The 16,883-nt window shown below is 54.9% G+C and overlaps 1 protein-coding gene across 1 annotated transcript in view; it reads right to left on the reverse strand.

Annotated features, from left to right (window-relative positions):
* Window positions 1–16,883, reverse strand: part of SBNO2 (strawberry notch homolog 2) — a 50,194-nt gene that overhangs the window by 32,925 nt on the left and 386 nt on the right. The window contains exon 2 of the mRNA XM_081135233.1: window positions 4,252–4,443. Coding sequence (XP_080991359.1) covers window positions 4,252–4,371 — 120 coding nt within the window. The 5' untranslated portion in view covers window positions 4,372–4,443. The remainder of the gene's footprint in view (window positions 1–4,251; window positions 4,444–16,883) is intronic.

Consider the following 16,883-nt stretch of genomic DNA (forward strand, 5'->3'; position numbering starts at 1 on the left):
GCTCCTCTGTACAACGGGTGTGGCATGTCCTACCTTTACACAGCTCAATTCAGCAGGAGTTCCCTCCCCTAAAACAAGCCACAGCCCTGTCAATGAAGCTCACATATGACCCCGTCAGGAGAAATGTCCTTTGGGAAGAGGCCTACTGGCTACAGTCACAGTCTCCACTTCTCCCAGCTGGCCCAGCTGGATGGCAAGTCTGAGGCAGGAGCCCAGAAGCCCAGCAGCCAGCAGCCTCCTACTGCCTGGCCCACGCAGGTCCTGGTCCTCAGTAAAGTGGATGGACACAACTCCCCTGGCTGCCATGTCCTCCCTCTCTGAGACCCTAACCCAGATCTGGCCCAGAACCAGCCCAGATGGCCAAAACCACTAGAGCTCCATTCTCCTGCACCCCCTCCATGCCAAGGGGAGGAACCAGCCATGAATGTCAGCCATGAATTCTCATCACTGTGCCCCACCCCTGACCCCTGAAGGGGCCTGCCAGTGTCCAGATGTCCAGTTCCAGAGAATCAGTGCAAGGAAGAAGGGGAGAGAGACATGTTGAGACATTATGGACTGGAAGAGGCCTCCCGCCAGTTCTCAGTTTTTGCACAGGCTGCAAAATAAAAAAAATCAAAATAAAGAATTGGGGGGAAAAGAAGTGCAGGGCCTCTCCCCAGCATGAAGGCCACAAGGAATCTGCTGTGGAAGCCTCCAGAAGGAAACTGTGGCTGGGAGAGCAGCATGGGGTACCCTAGCAACCCTACTTCTCCCCAGGGCCCTGGTCCAGGGTCACTTCCCCCCCTGTGGCCCCATTTGAGAAGAGAAATCCAGCTCCAGAGGGATGTGAACTTCCCAAGGTCACAGGCACTTCCGGAACATTCTACTCCAGGCCAGGCTTGGCCTTCTTAGATGAGCTAGCATAAACGGTCTCAGGGCATGTGGAGAGCGCCTGGAACAGGCCAGTCCAGGGAGTGGGTGCCTACACTGTAAACCCACAAGGAGCACAGCTGGCCTGGAGGCTACAGGTGTCTGGGATGGGGAGGACTGAGGGGGTTGTTTACTCCCTGACCTTCTCCACCTACACTTTAGATCAGGCCTGGGGAGCCTTCATGGAGCTCCTGGGCCAGGAGACCCCTAGGTCCTCGAGGACCTTAAGGCCTCAGCTGGGGAGGCAGGACGGTGGGGTGACTCCTCGTTTTGTCTACCCAGCAACCCCAACCTCCTTCCCCAGCCTCTCTAGTAAGGTTGCCAATCAAGAACAACCCAGTTTGGCCCTGGCTGGGTGGCTCAGTTGATTGGGACGTCATCTTATACACCAAAAGGTTAGGGGTTCATTCCAGATCAGGGCACACACCTAGGTTGCAGGTTCAATCCCTGGTCACAGAGCATAAGGGAGGCAACCAATTGATGTTTCTGTCTCACATGGATGTTTCTCTTTGTCTCTTTCTCTCTAAAAAAAAATCAATTAAAAGCAAAAACAAAACATATCCTTGGGTGAGGATTATAAATAAATAAATAAATAAATAAATAAATAAGGAAAAACCCAGTTTCACCCTACTGAGGTGGCACCACAAAGTCAGCCAATCAGAGCCTTCCTTGGGATTTTCCAGTGCAGCCAGAAGTGGTGGCTTTGACTTCTGAGGGCAGGCCCTTGGATGTGATTGGTCCAAGACAGACATCTGACTCCAGCCCGTCATTCAGAGCCTGCCTGGGGATTCTCCATCTTTAAACAGAGGCTAGCCCTCTCCTTGGGAGGGACAGGCACTAGGTGATTAGCCCTAGCTGCCCAGGCCTCCTGTAAGCTGACTAGGAAGATGTCACTCCTGCTAGGGAGGCAGATAAAATACAGGACATCTAGTGAAACTGGAATTTCTGATAAGCAACAAGTGATTTTTTTAGTGTTAAGTATTGCATGAAACATACATAGTAAAAAATTATGTGTGTTTATGTGAAACATGTATTTCACTGGACAGCTGTGTTTTTATTTACTAAATCTGGCCACTTGAGCAACACTGAAAATCCTGGGGCAGCTCCACCTCCCACTTGATCCACTCTGGTTCCCCTTCCTGAGCTTGGTTCCACCCAGCTAGGAAGCAAAATTAAGGAGCATGTTGCCCACACCGACTTGCACAAACCTGCAGTCCGCATGAGCTATAGGGTCTGCCAGCAGCTTCCTGGCCAGACCTAGTGTGGTCTGAGGGGCAGACTCCACAATCAGTGGCTCAAGAAGAACAGGCTGAGTGCACAGCCTGGCGTGGGGTGGCCCAGACCCAGGAATTATATTCTAGAAACAGCCGGGGGACAAATCCACGAGGGGGAGGAAAACACAGGGTGCTATATATAGTAATAGAAAACTGGAACCACCCCAAAGGTCCAACACTACGGAAATAATTAAGCAAATTATGAGATGCTGAGAAGGAAGAATCCTGTGTGTTATAAGAACAGCAAGTTTGCCTGGCCGGGCGTGGCTCAGCGGTTGAGCATCAACCTAGGATCCAGGAGATCACGGTTTGATTCCTGGTCAGGGAACATGCCTGGGTTGTGAGCTCGATCCCCAGTTGGGGGCGTGCAGGAGGCAGCTGATCAATGACAACTCTTTCATCATTGATGTTTCTATCTCTCTCTCCCCCTCTTCCTTCCTCTCTCTGAAATCAATAAAGACATATTTTTAAAAAAAGAATGGCAAGTTTGTGCTCTGAGCCTGAGAAACAGGCACAATGGAATCCTAGAAACAAACCCGATACCACTCAGGGGACAGCACAAAGGGACAGTGAAGGGGATCAGAGGGGAAAAGGGAAGGTATCAGCTGTGACAACATGAGCAGAAGCTTGGGAGGATCAGGGGACATGTACACACAGCTTCAACAGGAAGGAGAGAGGAGGCTGCACCAGTTCACGGAGCTGCCTAGACCCTACTGGAGGCCCTGCTGGATCTCAGCTAGGCTTTGAGCTGCAGGTGGTTTATCAACTCAGTGCCTGCCCAGTGTTCGAGGCTGACATGGAGTAAGTTCAGATTCCATGCTGTCATGATAGGATACCATGTGGGCACAGCTAGGCTTGGAGGAAATCCTGGCTCCGAGTCCCCCAGCATGTTCTGATGCTCCAGGTATGGGCCTGGTGCCTCCCAGTGGTTTCCAGCACTGGAACCTGAGCTCTGCTTCCCTGTTGCCCATTACCCAGCTCCTCTTGACCCTGAGCTTGAATCTAGTTTCCTCTGCCCACCCAGCCTTCTGCCCATCCCTGCTGCTTCCCAGGCTGTTCTCTGGTGCACAGCACCCCACCTGCTCTCCTCAGCAGTCTCCCCGCCAAGAAATACAGTGGAAGAGGAGCTTTGCTTCCACCCAGGCCTGACTCGCTGGAGACTTCTGGACCCTCCTCCTGGGGCCACTTGTGCCTCTGTGACATGAGGGCCCAGCTGGCACCTGTGGTGGTTTTGTTACTTATGATACTTAATATAGTCATGAAAACCTGGGAGCAACCAAGACACCCTTCAGGAGGTGATGGATAAAACTGTGGTCCATCCAGACAATGCGATATTACTCAGTGCTAAAAAGAATGAGCTATCGAGCCACAAAAACACATGGAGGAACCTCAAATGCATATTACTGAGTGAAGGAAGCCAATCTGAAAAGCCTGCATACTGTATAATCTCAACTCTAGGACATTCTGAAAGAGCAGAACTGTGGAGACAGGAAAGGGATCTGTGGGTGCCAGGGATGGGGAAGGATACACAGGCAGAGTACAGAGGGTTTCAGGACAGTGACACTACTCTGTATGATGCTATAATGGTGGATAAGTGTCATTGTAGATTTGTACAAATGCACAGAGTGTCCAACACCAAGAAAGAAGCCTGATGTCCGCTGTGGACTTCAGTGGATAACAATGTATCAATATTGGCTCCTTTGTTTTAACAAGGTAGCTCACTCGTTAACCAAGACATTGACGATAGGGGATGTGGTGGAGGAGTATATGGAAACGTTCTGCACAATTTTCCTATAAATCTAAAACCAATTAAGAAATAAAGTCTACTGAATCACAAAGAAAAAATACTGAAGAAAAATAAACAACCATGGCCCACTGCAGGGGTTCCAGTCCCACAGGTGAAGGCAGCAGTCAAGCGTAGGTGGCTCCCCAAGGGCCAGTCATCATCTTTGCAAAAGAAACCTAGTGGCTCACAGTTGAGGAACAGACAGGACAGTTGGTGGCAGAGAGGATTCCCCACTGAGGGCAGCGTCCCACCCCAAGGCCAACTCTGGGGGGCCAGGCTCACCTGGACACTGGACCCACACAGTGGGCTCTGCAGCGGTGGCGGGCTGTACAGGATGCTGCCAGCTGGCGGGGCCTCATGCTGTGGGAACTCCCCGTCCATGGTGGGCCCCACTGCCAGCATCAGGCGGCTCCTCGACCTGGGCCACGGGGGCGTCTATCTGGGCTTCTTGCTCCAAGGCGGAGGCATCATGACCTGGAGAGAGATACGACATGTCCTGAGGTCAGCCTCTGACCCCAGCGGGCAAAGACCCCCTGTCCGGGGACAAGGGACAGTCGGCAAGGGACAGCTAGGCCGGGCTTGCACAAAGGGGTCAACCTCCCCCTCTCCGCCAGGCTCTGCCTCAGCCGTAGGACCCCATGGGCCATGTACCACACCCTCACCTGCCCTGAATGCCCCACCTCAATGGGGAGGATGTAAGCTGAGGCTTCCCAAACACTGCAGTGCTGCCAAGGATGCTTCTTAGTTCCCAGCCTCTCCCCAGCAGCTATTCTGGGAGGGGTCCTCTCAGACACCAGGGCAGAACTCCTACTCAGCCTCCATGCTCAAAGGCCACAGGAGGCCCCACCCACTTCCCTGGGCCCCCTCCTGGGGACACTGGGTCTGGACCTCTGGGATGAGGGCAGCCTCTTTAGCATGGCCAGTTGACCCCGCCTCATTCCCGCCTGCTGGTCATGCTGACTCAGGCGGCCTGGCCCACCGAATAACATGTGGCCCCAAAGAATGTTCCTGATACCCACATAGAGAGCCATGAGCTCTGGGACCCCTGATGTGAGGGGTGACCCCTGGGCACCTGGCTTTGTGACTGGCACGTCTGGCTGGGAGGCAGAGTACAACCAGCTGGCACCTCTGAGTTGGGTGTGCCCACCAGGCCCATGGGCCAGCCCTATCCTTCTGCAGCCAGAATAGGCTTGCCAGAGGGTCTCTGGGGAGTCAGGGCCAAGCTGAGCTGGGAAGAGTCCCCAGACCTGGTTCGGGGTAAGGATACACAGCGTCCCCACCAAGAATGTCCCTGTTCTTTAGGGCAGGCACACCCAGCAAGGAAAAGCCACAGGGGTGACCCCAGCTCCTCACGACTTCCATTTGCCCTGTGGCCTGTGACTGAACACCCCCACCCTGTGCCCCACCCCTCACTATGAGCAGAGACCCTAGGCTGGCCAGCGTGCTCCTCAGGAAAGAGGCCACCCCAGGACGTTAATCACCCAGGGAGGCAGCCGCCACTCCCAGCCAAGCCCTGAGTGAAGAAATCCTCTGGACTTCCAGTAATCACAGTCGCAAGAGCCTCTTGTGCAATCCTGTGGGGGGGAGGGGGGCTTCACTCTGCACCCTGCTGGCCATGCACCCCTCATCCTACGGCTCTGCTCCAGCCTCCACCCTTAGTCTCTCAGGCTCATGTCTGCTGGAGGGATAACCCTTCCCACGCCCCCCAGAGGCCTGGACCCTTGGAGGTGCCAGCCACTTCCTAAATGCACCCTCCAGGCTCCCACAGACAAGACTTGGTGGGACACAGGCTTAGACACTGCAAGTGGGAGGCCCTGGGGTTGCCTGCAATGAATACACAGCTACTCTGATTGTGGTCTTGGCTGGTCCTTATAAAAATTCTGGGGTCAGGCAGACAGATTAAAGGTTGAATAGTTGGATAACTGGCCAGCTCAGGGCACCTCAGCTCCTGGAGCTTCTGCTTGCTTATCCGGAGAATGAGTTGGTTGGTTAAGGCTCTGTGGACCAGGCTCATCAGGCCCTTAGCAGAACCAGGGGCCTCTGCAACCTGGTGGCCACTTAAGCAACTGCTACCTTCACCAGGAAGCGCCTTGATTCAGGGGATACACCTTGAGGAAGGTGTGCTCCCAGCATCTGGGACAGCAGACAGGTGGAACCCACCTCTATTCAACAGAGAAAGCTCACAAAGCTGACCATGGGCACTGGCTGGCTTGCTCTTATCCCTTCTCCGTGCAGTAGATGCTTAGGACAGGACATGTCCCCGGCCCGAGACCTTCCCCACCATGGCTCCCCCTTGCAGAAGTCACATCCCTGAACAAAGCAGACCCCAATCAATGCAGGGTGCTTCTGGGCCCTGTGGCCACAGGGCCCAGCTGCTTCCTTGGAAAGCACCATCCAAGCCTGAGGCCAACGAGCATGGTGGGGGGGCACCATGGGTGGCTCCCAGGGATCCTTGGGCTGTCCTCAGGATGCACTGTGCCCAAGAGACCCCCACCAGCAGCACGTCTGCCCCCATGCTCACCCCTCGTCCACATCCCTCTAACCTGCATGGCCCCTCCTGCCCCTTCTGGAGCCCCAGGAGCCCGTCCCAGGAACCAGGGTCAGCTGTGTCCACAAACACCCGCCCCCCCATGGAACCTGTTTGGCAGCCCCAGAAAGCTCAAGCACTGTGTCCTCCCTCACCCGTGGTCCAGCCATTACATTCCTTCAGAGAAAGAGGTCTGTCATCTGTGGGGAGGGCTCCAGACTCTGCTGGGAGCCAAGACCCAGAGGGCTGAGACCCAGGGAACTAAGACCCTGGGGAGCGTGTGCATCCTCTCCTTTCACAGACAGGGTTAGGGCCCATGGAGCACGTGGTGGGCGGGTATGGCTGCTTGGACATCAGCAGTTCCTCAAGCAATTAAACACAGTCGCCACAGATCCAGCAATTCTGCTCCTAGGTGGCCACCCAGGAGAAAGGAAGACTCAAGTCCACATAAAACCCGTACCCAGATGTCCTTAGCTGCACAATTCACAACAGCCAAAAAGTGGAAACCACCAAAGTGTCCATCAGCTAATGAATAGACAAATACACTAGAACACCAATTTTCAACTAGTGTGCAGCAATCATTTTTAAAACATGCAATACCAGACTGTTTAGTCTGGGCACCAACCTCTTTCCTTAGATTGTCAAATTAAAAAAATGACAACAGCCAACACAACAACAGCTGCCTGACGTGAATGAATCAAAATTATATCTATTTTTTGTCAGACTGATGAGAATATTTTTTGGTGTGCCACAGAATTTTAGCAATTCGTTTATGTGTGTCATGAGATGAAAAAGGTTGAAAATCACTGCACTGGAATATTACTCAGCTATGAAAAGGACTGAAGCACTGACACTCACTATGGATGAACCTTGAACACAAGAGTCAGTGAGAGAAGCCAGACACAAAAGACCAGAGTGTGTGATTCCATTTATGTGAAATGACCAGAGGAGGGAGACCCACAGAGACAGGAAGTGGGTTAGTGGGTGCTAGGGTGTGGGAAAGGAGGCTGGGAAGGAAGGAGGGACAAAGCCCACTGCCATCCCCATGCCCCCAGAGGCCACCCCTATGGTGCTCCTTCCTCCAATGCCCAGGTCCAACATCACCTCTCACTGCCCCGGTGCCTCCACAGCCTCAGGCTTCCTGCTCCCCTGTCCCCCAAACACAGCCTGTACCATCCCCTCACTTTCTGGCATCTGCTGACAACCACTATACTGCTCCTTGGTCCAGAGCTCTGGACCCTGTCCCCAGCCCCCAAGCTCCAGAGTGTGAACATATCACTTCCCAGAGGGGATCCACCCCAGGGGCACAGTGTGGGGTCTTGGGGCACAAAGATCAGAGCTGGGTGTGCAGTGGGCCCCCGGTGAGTATTTTTAGATGCAGGTCTCATGACAGAAGGCTGAGTGCTCTCGGCAGGTAGGGGCCTGCAGTCACCATCATGATTTATATTCACAGGATTTCCTTTTGAGATCAGGTTTTCATGAGTCATTATAAAAGACAAAGATCAAGGAGTCGGTGGCCTAGACAGGACCACTGGGGGAAGAAGGTTTGGGAGAGCCCGAGCTCTAGGACAGGCCACAGGTCTCACCTCACACTGAGCTCTGTTGGCTCAGCCCCCAAACACACTCTGAGCCAGCTGCCCAGTTCCTCCATCTGGTGATACCTGGACCCTGCTGGCCACTTGTTACCTCTTCTGTGTCCTGCCAGGACAGAATGAGGCTGTCCTCCCTGGAGCAGTATCTGTGTGTGGCAGGGACCTGCTGGACTCCCACAAGGTACAGGATGGTAGACATTCCAGCTATCCCTCCCTCAGGCTCCAAGTGAGGGCCCTGGGACCCAGACAAGGGCGGAACAGGGGCTGGCCAGGGCTCCATGAGGCTCAGGTATTAAGGCAGAGGCCTCAGTAGTTCCTGAGGCCTAGCTGGGCCTGACTCGGCAAACCAGGACTGTTGGGGGGGGGGGGGCATCTGTGAAGTCTACAGAGCTGGGTGTAGGGAGCCCTCTCCTTGCCTCACAGGTCAGGGCCAGTCTGGGGTCAGTCCCTAATGAGGGACCCAGGAAGGAAAAAGAATGGGGGCATCCTGGAGAGGCTGCTCTGCTCCTAGATGGAGGTGCTGGACTGAGATATGGCATGCTGGAGTCAGGGGCAGAGATGTGCAGCTGCGGGCGGAGGGGGCCAAGCCAACAGAGCTAAGCATGGGGTGAGACCCAGCAGCCTGTCTTGGGGGCACCAGCTCTGTACTAAAGTCCTGCCTGGGTTTGTGGGCACAGCTCAGTTCTTCCAGGACCCCCAATGGGGCACTCATCCCTGGACAGCTGCCTCCATGGGTGGGCTAGACGCAAGGAGAAAAGGAGGTTGTGGGGGGAGGGTTCTGAGGGATGTGACAGCTCTGTTTTTTTCCTTCACAAAAGCTCTGGGAGCCCATTCCTCATCTACAGACCACTGAGGCCAGGGGGTACTTGGGTCAGATGCACAGGGACAAGGCAGCAAAGGGGGGGGACACAGGACCAGGGTGAGGTCCCAGGGCTCAAGGGCCAACAGGGGGACGGACGCCAGCTGGGAACAATGGGGGACTGGGGACTTGGGGAGAGAAGTGGTACAGGAGGAAGTGGGGGGACAGAGGAGATATACTGGGATAATCAGTGTCCACCAAACTCACATCCATTGGGAACCTGTGAATGGGTCCTCATTAGGAAATCTGGTCTTTGTAGATGAAATTAGTTAAGATGGGGTCATGCTGGATCAGACTGGGCCTACTACAAACTGGTATCTTGCCCCCTTCCCCAGATATGGACACAGACATATAGGAGAAAAGCCATATGAAGATGGAGGCAGAGACTGGGGTGATAGGGCCACAAGCCAAGGGATGCCTGGAGCACCCAGAAGCTGGAAGAAGCAGGAAAGACCCTTTCCTGTGGCCTTCAAGGAGAGCATGGCTCTGCAACACCTTGATCTTGGACATTTCGCCTCTAGAACTGGGAGAGCACAAATCTCTGTGGTTTCAGCCACCCACTACGTGATCAGTAAAGCCATCCCAGAACATTTGGACCAGAACAGGAGGCAAACCCCAGCTGGAGCCACACTGACCCTTGGCCCAAAACCCTATGATGCCTGGGGACCAGGAGTACCACTGACCAGGGCCAGATTGGCACCAAGCATGTAACCTTGAATTTTTACAAAGCCCCCAAGAGGTGTCTGGAACACAGAGCTCTGGGATGACAAAGATGGCAAAGGCCCTAGCCCCATGCACATGCTGGGTGGGGCAGGAGTGGAAAGCCCATCCATCTACGACAAGGAGGACCAGGTGGGCCACGTGGAAGCCCCATCTGAGAGTGTAGGTGGACAGGGGTCAAACTCCCAGTTCTGCACTCATGCAGTAAAAGGTGGCCTACAGGATCCCAGGGCCCACCAGAGGCCCCCACCTGGGTGGAACTCACACACTTTGCCCACAGAGGGTGTCTGAACTGATGCAGCCATCTTTTATAAAACCTCCCAACCTGTTGGACAAGAAACCCCTGCCCCCCAAGTTCTAGGCCAAGGCAACAGGCAGGTCAGGGATCCCACAGATCCTCTGCAGGGCCAAACAGGGAGGTTGCTCAAGTGATACCCTGGCACGAAACACCTGGCTGAACAGAGGACCCGTAAGCAGACAATGAATGGAGGAGGCTCTGGTGGGGGATCGACCACACAGCCTGTCACTCCAGCCTCACCCCCAAGAGTGAAAGCAGCAGAGATGGACCATATGGGGCCAGTAAGGGTGACCCCCACCTGGCACCCCAGGGACGATGCTATTGGCGCAGGAGCCCAGGATAGTGAGCAGGTACATGCTTGAGGAGAGACCCAACTGGCAAAGCATGCAACAAGTGTTGGTGCTCCCCCCTCTACATACACACCTCTGACAGGCAAACAGCGAGGAGGGAAAGGAGGCCCATTAGGAGAAACTGCACCTGGGGAAACAGAACCGAGCCCATATTTGGGGAGTGATATTTGGTGAAACAAACATTTATGCAGTAAAGGTGGCTCTTGGGCTGGTCCAGGGGCACTGATCAGGGGTCACCTTGGCTGTCTGTCTCCGGCCAATGCATCTGTTGACTGTGAGCCCATAGACCTATCCACTTGTCTAGACAGACCAACTGGTCACCAAGTTACCTCCACACAAGGCAAGGCAGAATGCTGATGTTCTGACAGCTGTTTGGTGAGGTGGGAGCTTTATAAAGCAACTTAGATCCCAGGACAGTCTCTGAGTTTATAAGGACACAGCAGAGTTGTGCAGCGTTTGGGAGGCTGAGCATCTTCCATGCAGGCATCATCTTCTGGTAAGTGCCCGCTCAGGTCTTGTGCTTACTTGTGGTCTTTAGAAAGCTTTAGACACACTGTGGTCTCTGACCCCAGGTCTTCTTCCCCTGAGCGAATGTTAAGCCAAATCCCCCTGGTCCTAACTTCCTGGTCCTTTGACACCAACTTGAGCAGTCTATAGGGTCCATGAGGAGAATGGACTGTCCCTTTTGGCACTTGTTGCTGCCCCTATTTGATGCTGGGCATACCTCAGGCTGGCCAGCATGCCAGGTCTCTCTACCCAACTCCTCAGAGAGCCTGAGCAGGATAGCAGCTGCTAGTCACGCTAGTCCTACGTGAGTGGCCTGAGCAGTCAGCACTCTCCTTGGGTTCCTTCTGTCCAGCTTGGTGCCAAGACATCATAAGGGGTATTTGTCCCAGACTGAAGGGCATTGGTGTCCTATAGAAGGAGGAGGTCCTTCCTGGCTTTGGCTGGGCTAGACCCTGTGCCCCCCCTGGGAAAAAGGCAGAGGTCTCCAAATCGCAGGTAGCAAGAATCCCAAGACCTACCAAAAGAACCTGGACCTGTTTCTCTTGCCATGACAAGTGACCACAGACTTGGCAGCTTAAAATGGCACAACGGGCCCTCCCACGGTTCTGTGGGCTGAAAGTCCAGGCAGACGGCTACCTTGGCCCTGGGGCTCCCAGGCCAGGCTCTACGCCACATCTTCTGGGGAGAAGCTGTTTCTGAGTTCACATAGCTGCTGGCAGGGCTGGGTCTCAGCTTATGAAGGCTGCCTGCCCATGCCACCCACCCACATTCTGCCCCCATCTTCACATCCAGCAGCAGCACATGTGTCTCCTCAAACTTCAAGTCTCTCATTTCTGTTTAGCCTCCAGTGGAGAAAGTTCTCTGCTTACGAGGACTCTATGATGACACTAGGTCTCCTGGGAATCCATAAGCACCTCCACCTCAGGATCCTCAACTTAATTCCATCTACGAAACCCCTCTGCCATGTGAGGCGACATGTCCACAGGTCCCAGGACCAGAACGGGGACAGAGACGGCTCTGGGGCTTACTGAGATAGGACACAGCTCTCAAATGGACCAGCAAACAGCAAGCTCCCCCCCACCCTGACCCTGCCCTGCTTAGTGACAGGCTCTGGGGACACAAGCCCTTCTCCCCATAGGTGCTCGGAGCAGCAAAGCGCACGTGACCCTCTCTGCTGGAAGCCTCCCCAGGGCCCTTGGAGGGGCCAGGCAGTGGGGGGCTGGCTGGTGTAGGAATGTGGCCCAGGCTTCCAGAAGGGCTGGTTTTGCAAGAGAAGCGGCAAGTCTGGATTTGGAGGTGGCAGCCCCTGATTTCTCAAAGCTGGCAGTCCAGCTGTCATGCCCAACCCACCTTGTGGGGCACCTTCTTCCAGGTTCCCACAGTGCTGGGAATGGAGCTGCCCAGCCGGGGGGGGGGTGCTGTTACCACCCAGCACCTCCCCCAGGGCTGTCTCTGACAGCCCCCCACATCTACCTGGGGTATCATTCACCCTGAGTCCCAAAGCAGTGAGCCAAGTTCCTGGAGGGCCAGAATCTGATGAAAACCCTCCCAAAATGCCGCTGGCCAGGCCAGCTCATGTATTTGCTGGTGATACCAGGAGAGGCTCCCATACCCTGTGTCACCAGCACCCACCTTAGACTGGGTGGGGGCAGGAAGGGGCTCTATATGCCCTATACCCCCACTTCACAGCCTCCAGGGAAGAACTATACCCCTAAACCACCAAGACCATCCCAGACCCTGGAGCAGCCCTGCAGAGCTCTGGTCATATAGGCCTGACCACAGGAGGAACCAAGGGCATGAGAGAGCCTGAGCGCAGCTTCCCCTCCCAATGCCTGTGCTCTCCCAGTCCCCAGGAGTAAGCCTTTCCTCAGTTTACCTCATGTAGGGAGGAAGATGCCTTCTCACTATGGTCAGACTCAGAGCCCTGGGCTGCAGGTCGAGAGGGACAACAGACACTCCCAGTGCCTGTGGGCCATCTCTGCTGTAGAGTGTAGGTGAGTCAGGGCCATAAAAGTTTACTGCCGCTGGGACCCCAGTCGGACCCCTCCTCCTTCCCACCATCGAAGCTTCCTGTGTCAGTGGCCTTTCACCCTTGGGGTGGACTCCCATGAAATGGGTGACAGCCTTCTGGGTGTGGACACATTCAAAAGGATCAAGGCCTCTTTCAGTTTCACTTGGGATTTATCCTAAGAGGATGGAGGCCAATCCGATGGGAAACTGGGGGCCTCCTCTACATGCCGACTGAGCAGGCACAAAGTGGCTAGAGGTTAGCGCCCAAGCATGTACTGGAAGTCGAGGGAACCTTGCCTAGAGCAAAGCCTGGCAAGGCTTCCTGTCTATTGCCTCCCAAAGAGTCGCCTTCAGGGAGGAGCTGCTCTCTGGGCCCCCCACCCCCACCACTCACATCCCACCAAAGGCGCCCCTGCACCAGGAGTCCAGATTCCCTAGGACCTCTTGCACGATGCACTGGTTGGACGCAGAGCAGTGGCTTAGTGAGGGGCACCTAAGGAGCCTCATTCACCTTCCATAATACAGAGATATCACCTCCTCTGCCACCACCGTGTGTGGGAAGACACAAACCACCCAGCAACTGTGTATGAGCTGGCCACTCCCAGAGTCCACCCACCCCCAGGCCACAGCATGTGGGCATCGGAGGGGGAAGGACACACCCTGCTTTCTTTCTTTTCTTTTTAACATTTTGTTTTATGGAGACACAATTGACATGCCACACACTTTATCCATTACAGTGCACACCTCAGTGGCTTCTAGTGCATTCACAGGGTTTTGCAACCAGTATCACTATGTAATACCAGAACATTCCATCACCCTAAAAAGAAGCCCCATCCCCATCCACAGTCACCTCCATCCCCTTCCCAGTCCCTGACAACCACAAACCCATTTCCTATCTCCATGGATTTGCCTGTTCTCAACATTTTACACAAATGGGATCACACACTATATGGCCTTTTGTGCCTGGCTTATCACTGAGCATCATTTTGAAGGTTCATCTATGTTTTAGAACATAAACAACAGGTCTTGTCTCTGCTACCCCAGGGAGCCTGGCAAGCCCACGGGAACAGGTGATGGAGCCCCAGCATCAGAAACCACAGTTCAGGCCCTCACCTGAGTCACCCACCTGCTGGCAGGGTGGCCAAACTTCCCAGTGAGAGAAGCAGGAGACCTCAGGGCAGTTGTCACCACCAGCAGGATGATAAAGATGACAGAAGTTTGCTTTCTGTCTCAGCCCCGCTCAGGCCACTCATGTGGGACTGACCAGCCAGTGGCAGGAGGAGGGAAAGGGTAGTTCCAAAAGACAAGGACTGGGGGTTCTACTCAGGGGAGAGGTGACCTTCACTTGCCAGGAGCCCCAGGGACACCGGTACTCAAGGCCATGGCTGGGGGTGGGCAGATCAGGAAGACGAGGTGGAGTAGTTTCCAGGCCAGGCCTTGACCAGGACTGGGTGACTGCACTCTCTGGCTATACCCAACAGCCTGTCATGCCCAGCCCTGCAATCTGACCATGTTGCCCTATGCTGGGGGAAAAGTGGTTGGAGATGCATCAAGCCTATCTATAATGAACTGCATGCACACACACACACACACACATGCATGTGCATACTCACACATGACACATGTGCTCATTTACTCTCAACTGTACACATGCAACCCACATGAACACACAAACACATGCACACTTATAGACAATACGAGCCCATTCATGTGTACATGCACACAACAGACACGGAAACAAACATGCATGTACTCGTGAGTACCAAACACATGTATGTTCACAATGTGCACATACATGCACATGCACAAGTATATGCATGGTGCTGCACACATTTTCACACAAAACCTGCACTTGCACACACATGCAGACCCTGGGACTGTGTTGGTGCCACGGAAGCTGCCTCCCCACTTAGCCATGTCAGCCTTGTGCTGTATTTACACTCTGAGATTACGTTACCCCCAATGCTGGCAGTAAAAGCAGAGGCCATCCTGTGGGGAGGCTGCCTCTGGAGACTGGACACAGTTGCCTCTTTATTCCCAACTGAGCTCGCTCACGCGGCTAGAGCCCTGCGCTGGGTCAGCATTTCCGGCCAGCCCTGGCTGGAGGGGCATCTGAAACTGCTAAAACAGAGCTGGGCCTGCCTGGGTTGGTCACACCGCTGGGGTGGGAGAGGGGTGAGGGCTGCAGGGGTCTGGCTCTGGTTTCCCTTAGGTGGGGGCAGTGACTGGCCCAAAGTCACACAGCTGGAGAGTACTAATCCTGGGCTGCCCACCTGTGGCCTGCCTCACCAGCCCCAACTTCAAAACCAATGGCCCCCCCTGGAAACTCAGACCCTCATCTGGCCCCAGGATTCCCCCACCCCTCTTCGAGAGCACAGATGTCTCTCCCCAACACATATACACACTCTCTCTGGGCGGGTCCTCGCTCCAAAACTGTGAGCAGAAGTCTGCTCAGACACCCTTCTGAGTTAAACAAAAGCACCCTCATGCCTTCAGAAACCTCAGAACACCTTCTCCCAGGTACCGGCACTGGCTTTTCCCTATGGACAGTGTCTAGCACTCATAGGGCTCCTAGAAGGCTCCACAGGGTCTGACAGGCACCTGCATGTTTCTCGCCCACTGTGGAGGGCCCTGGGCCCTGCCCTCTCACACCCGCATCCTGCCCTTTCCTGGTCCCACCCATCCCGTGGCGCAGATTTCACATTCAGTGTTCTCCACAAGGACTCAAGGCAGATGGCACTACAGAGACAGTGGCCCCAACCAGACAGCAACCACCGCCCAACTCTGGGGCCTCCCCTGGGAAAATCCAGGGTGCTTGGAAGAAAGGACACAAATGGGCTGGCCAATGGGGTCCAAGGTCTTAGCCTCAAAGAAAGTGCCACTCCTCTGCTTACAGGGTCAGAAAGGGTATGGTGTCCCCAGGCATCCAGGTACCCAGTGCCCAAGGCAGGGAAAAGCCACTGCAGGGTCAGGTTCAGCCCGGCTCTGCCTGGAGGAAGAGCCACTCTCACATCTACTGACTGAGGCCAGCCTCCAATGGTCTCTGGGGTTTCAATGCCTATGACAAGCAGCCTTTCTTCCTTCCAGGATCTGCGGTGCCCCCAGGGCCAAGCCCCATTTTCCTTGAACCTTTCCGAAGCGCCTACTGGGACAGACTCACCGTGCCCTGCAGCAGGTAGGCAGGTTCCCAGCTAAATTCAGTCCAACACCAGCTCCGTTGTGACACCCTGAAACACTCACCAAGCCCCTAAACTGCCAGCAAGCTTCATCCCAGCCAGCTTCCAACCAGGCACTCTCCTGTACTCAGTGCAAACAGATGGCACTAAACCCAGCCTGGGAGGCTAGTGGATAGGCAAGAAGGACATCAGGGCAGGTGGGAACAAGGTGAATTTGGGGAAGCAGAAGCTGGGGTTGCCCCAGACACACCTTTTACTCAATCCTTTTTCCCTTCCTAGAACCTCAGTAATGTTATGCAGGGAGACACCCCACCACCTCCATGGCTCCTGCCTGGCTGTCCACGCCCAGTCCCTCCAGGCCCCACCAGCCTCCTGCTCTGGGGTTCTGGGGTGCTGGGAAGAAGCCCTGGTGGGCAGGACCCACCTGGCAGCCTTGCTTTCCCCATCTACCCACACAGGCTGCTCCTCCTCACCTCTGGAGTGGGGGCCATCTCTGCATCCCCCACCTACCCCACCCCCTGCCTGTCCTTGGCTGCCGGTTTCATTACCAACTCTGGGTGACACTCCTACCCCAACATGCTCTGCCAGGTCAGCTAATACAAGCAAGGCCCCATCCCAAAGCTGAGAGGGTGTCTGCCCTTCTTGGAGACCTGGGGACAGAAGCCAGGAAAGGAGCGGTCCAGGAAGGAGGCACACTGAGAAAAGGTGAATGAAACTCCAAGGAGCCTGGGGTCAGGAGTCACCAAGATGGGAGAGATCAGGGGCTCCACAGAGAGGGAGGAGCTGGGGTCACGGAGGTTGAGGTCACAAGAAGCGAGGGGTCAGGGAATAGCGGAGGTGGGGGGGTCACAAGGTTCTGGGGTGTCGCACAGAAG

This window comes from Miniopterus schreibersii (genome assembly GCF_964146895.1).
Source record: "Miniopterus schreibersii genome assembly, chromosome: 4".
Taxonomy (NCBI): domain Eukaryota; kingdom Metazoa; phylum Chordata; class Mammalia; order Chiroptera; family Miniopteridae; genus Miniopterus; species Miniopterus schreibersii.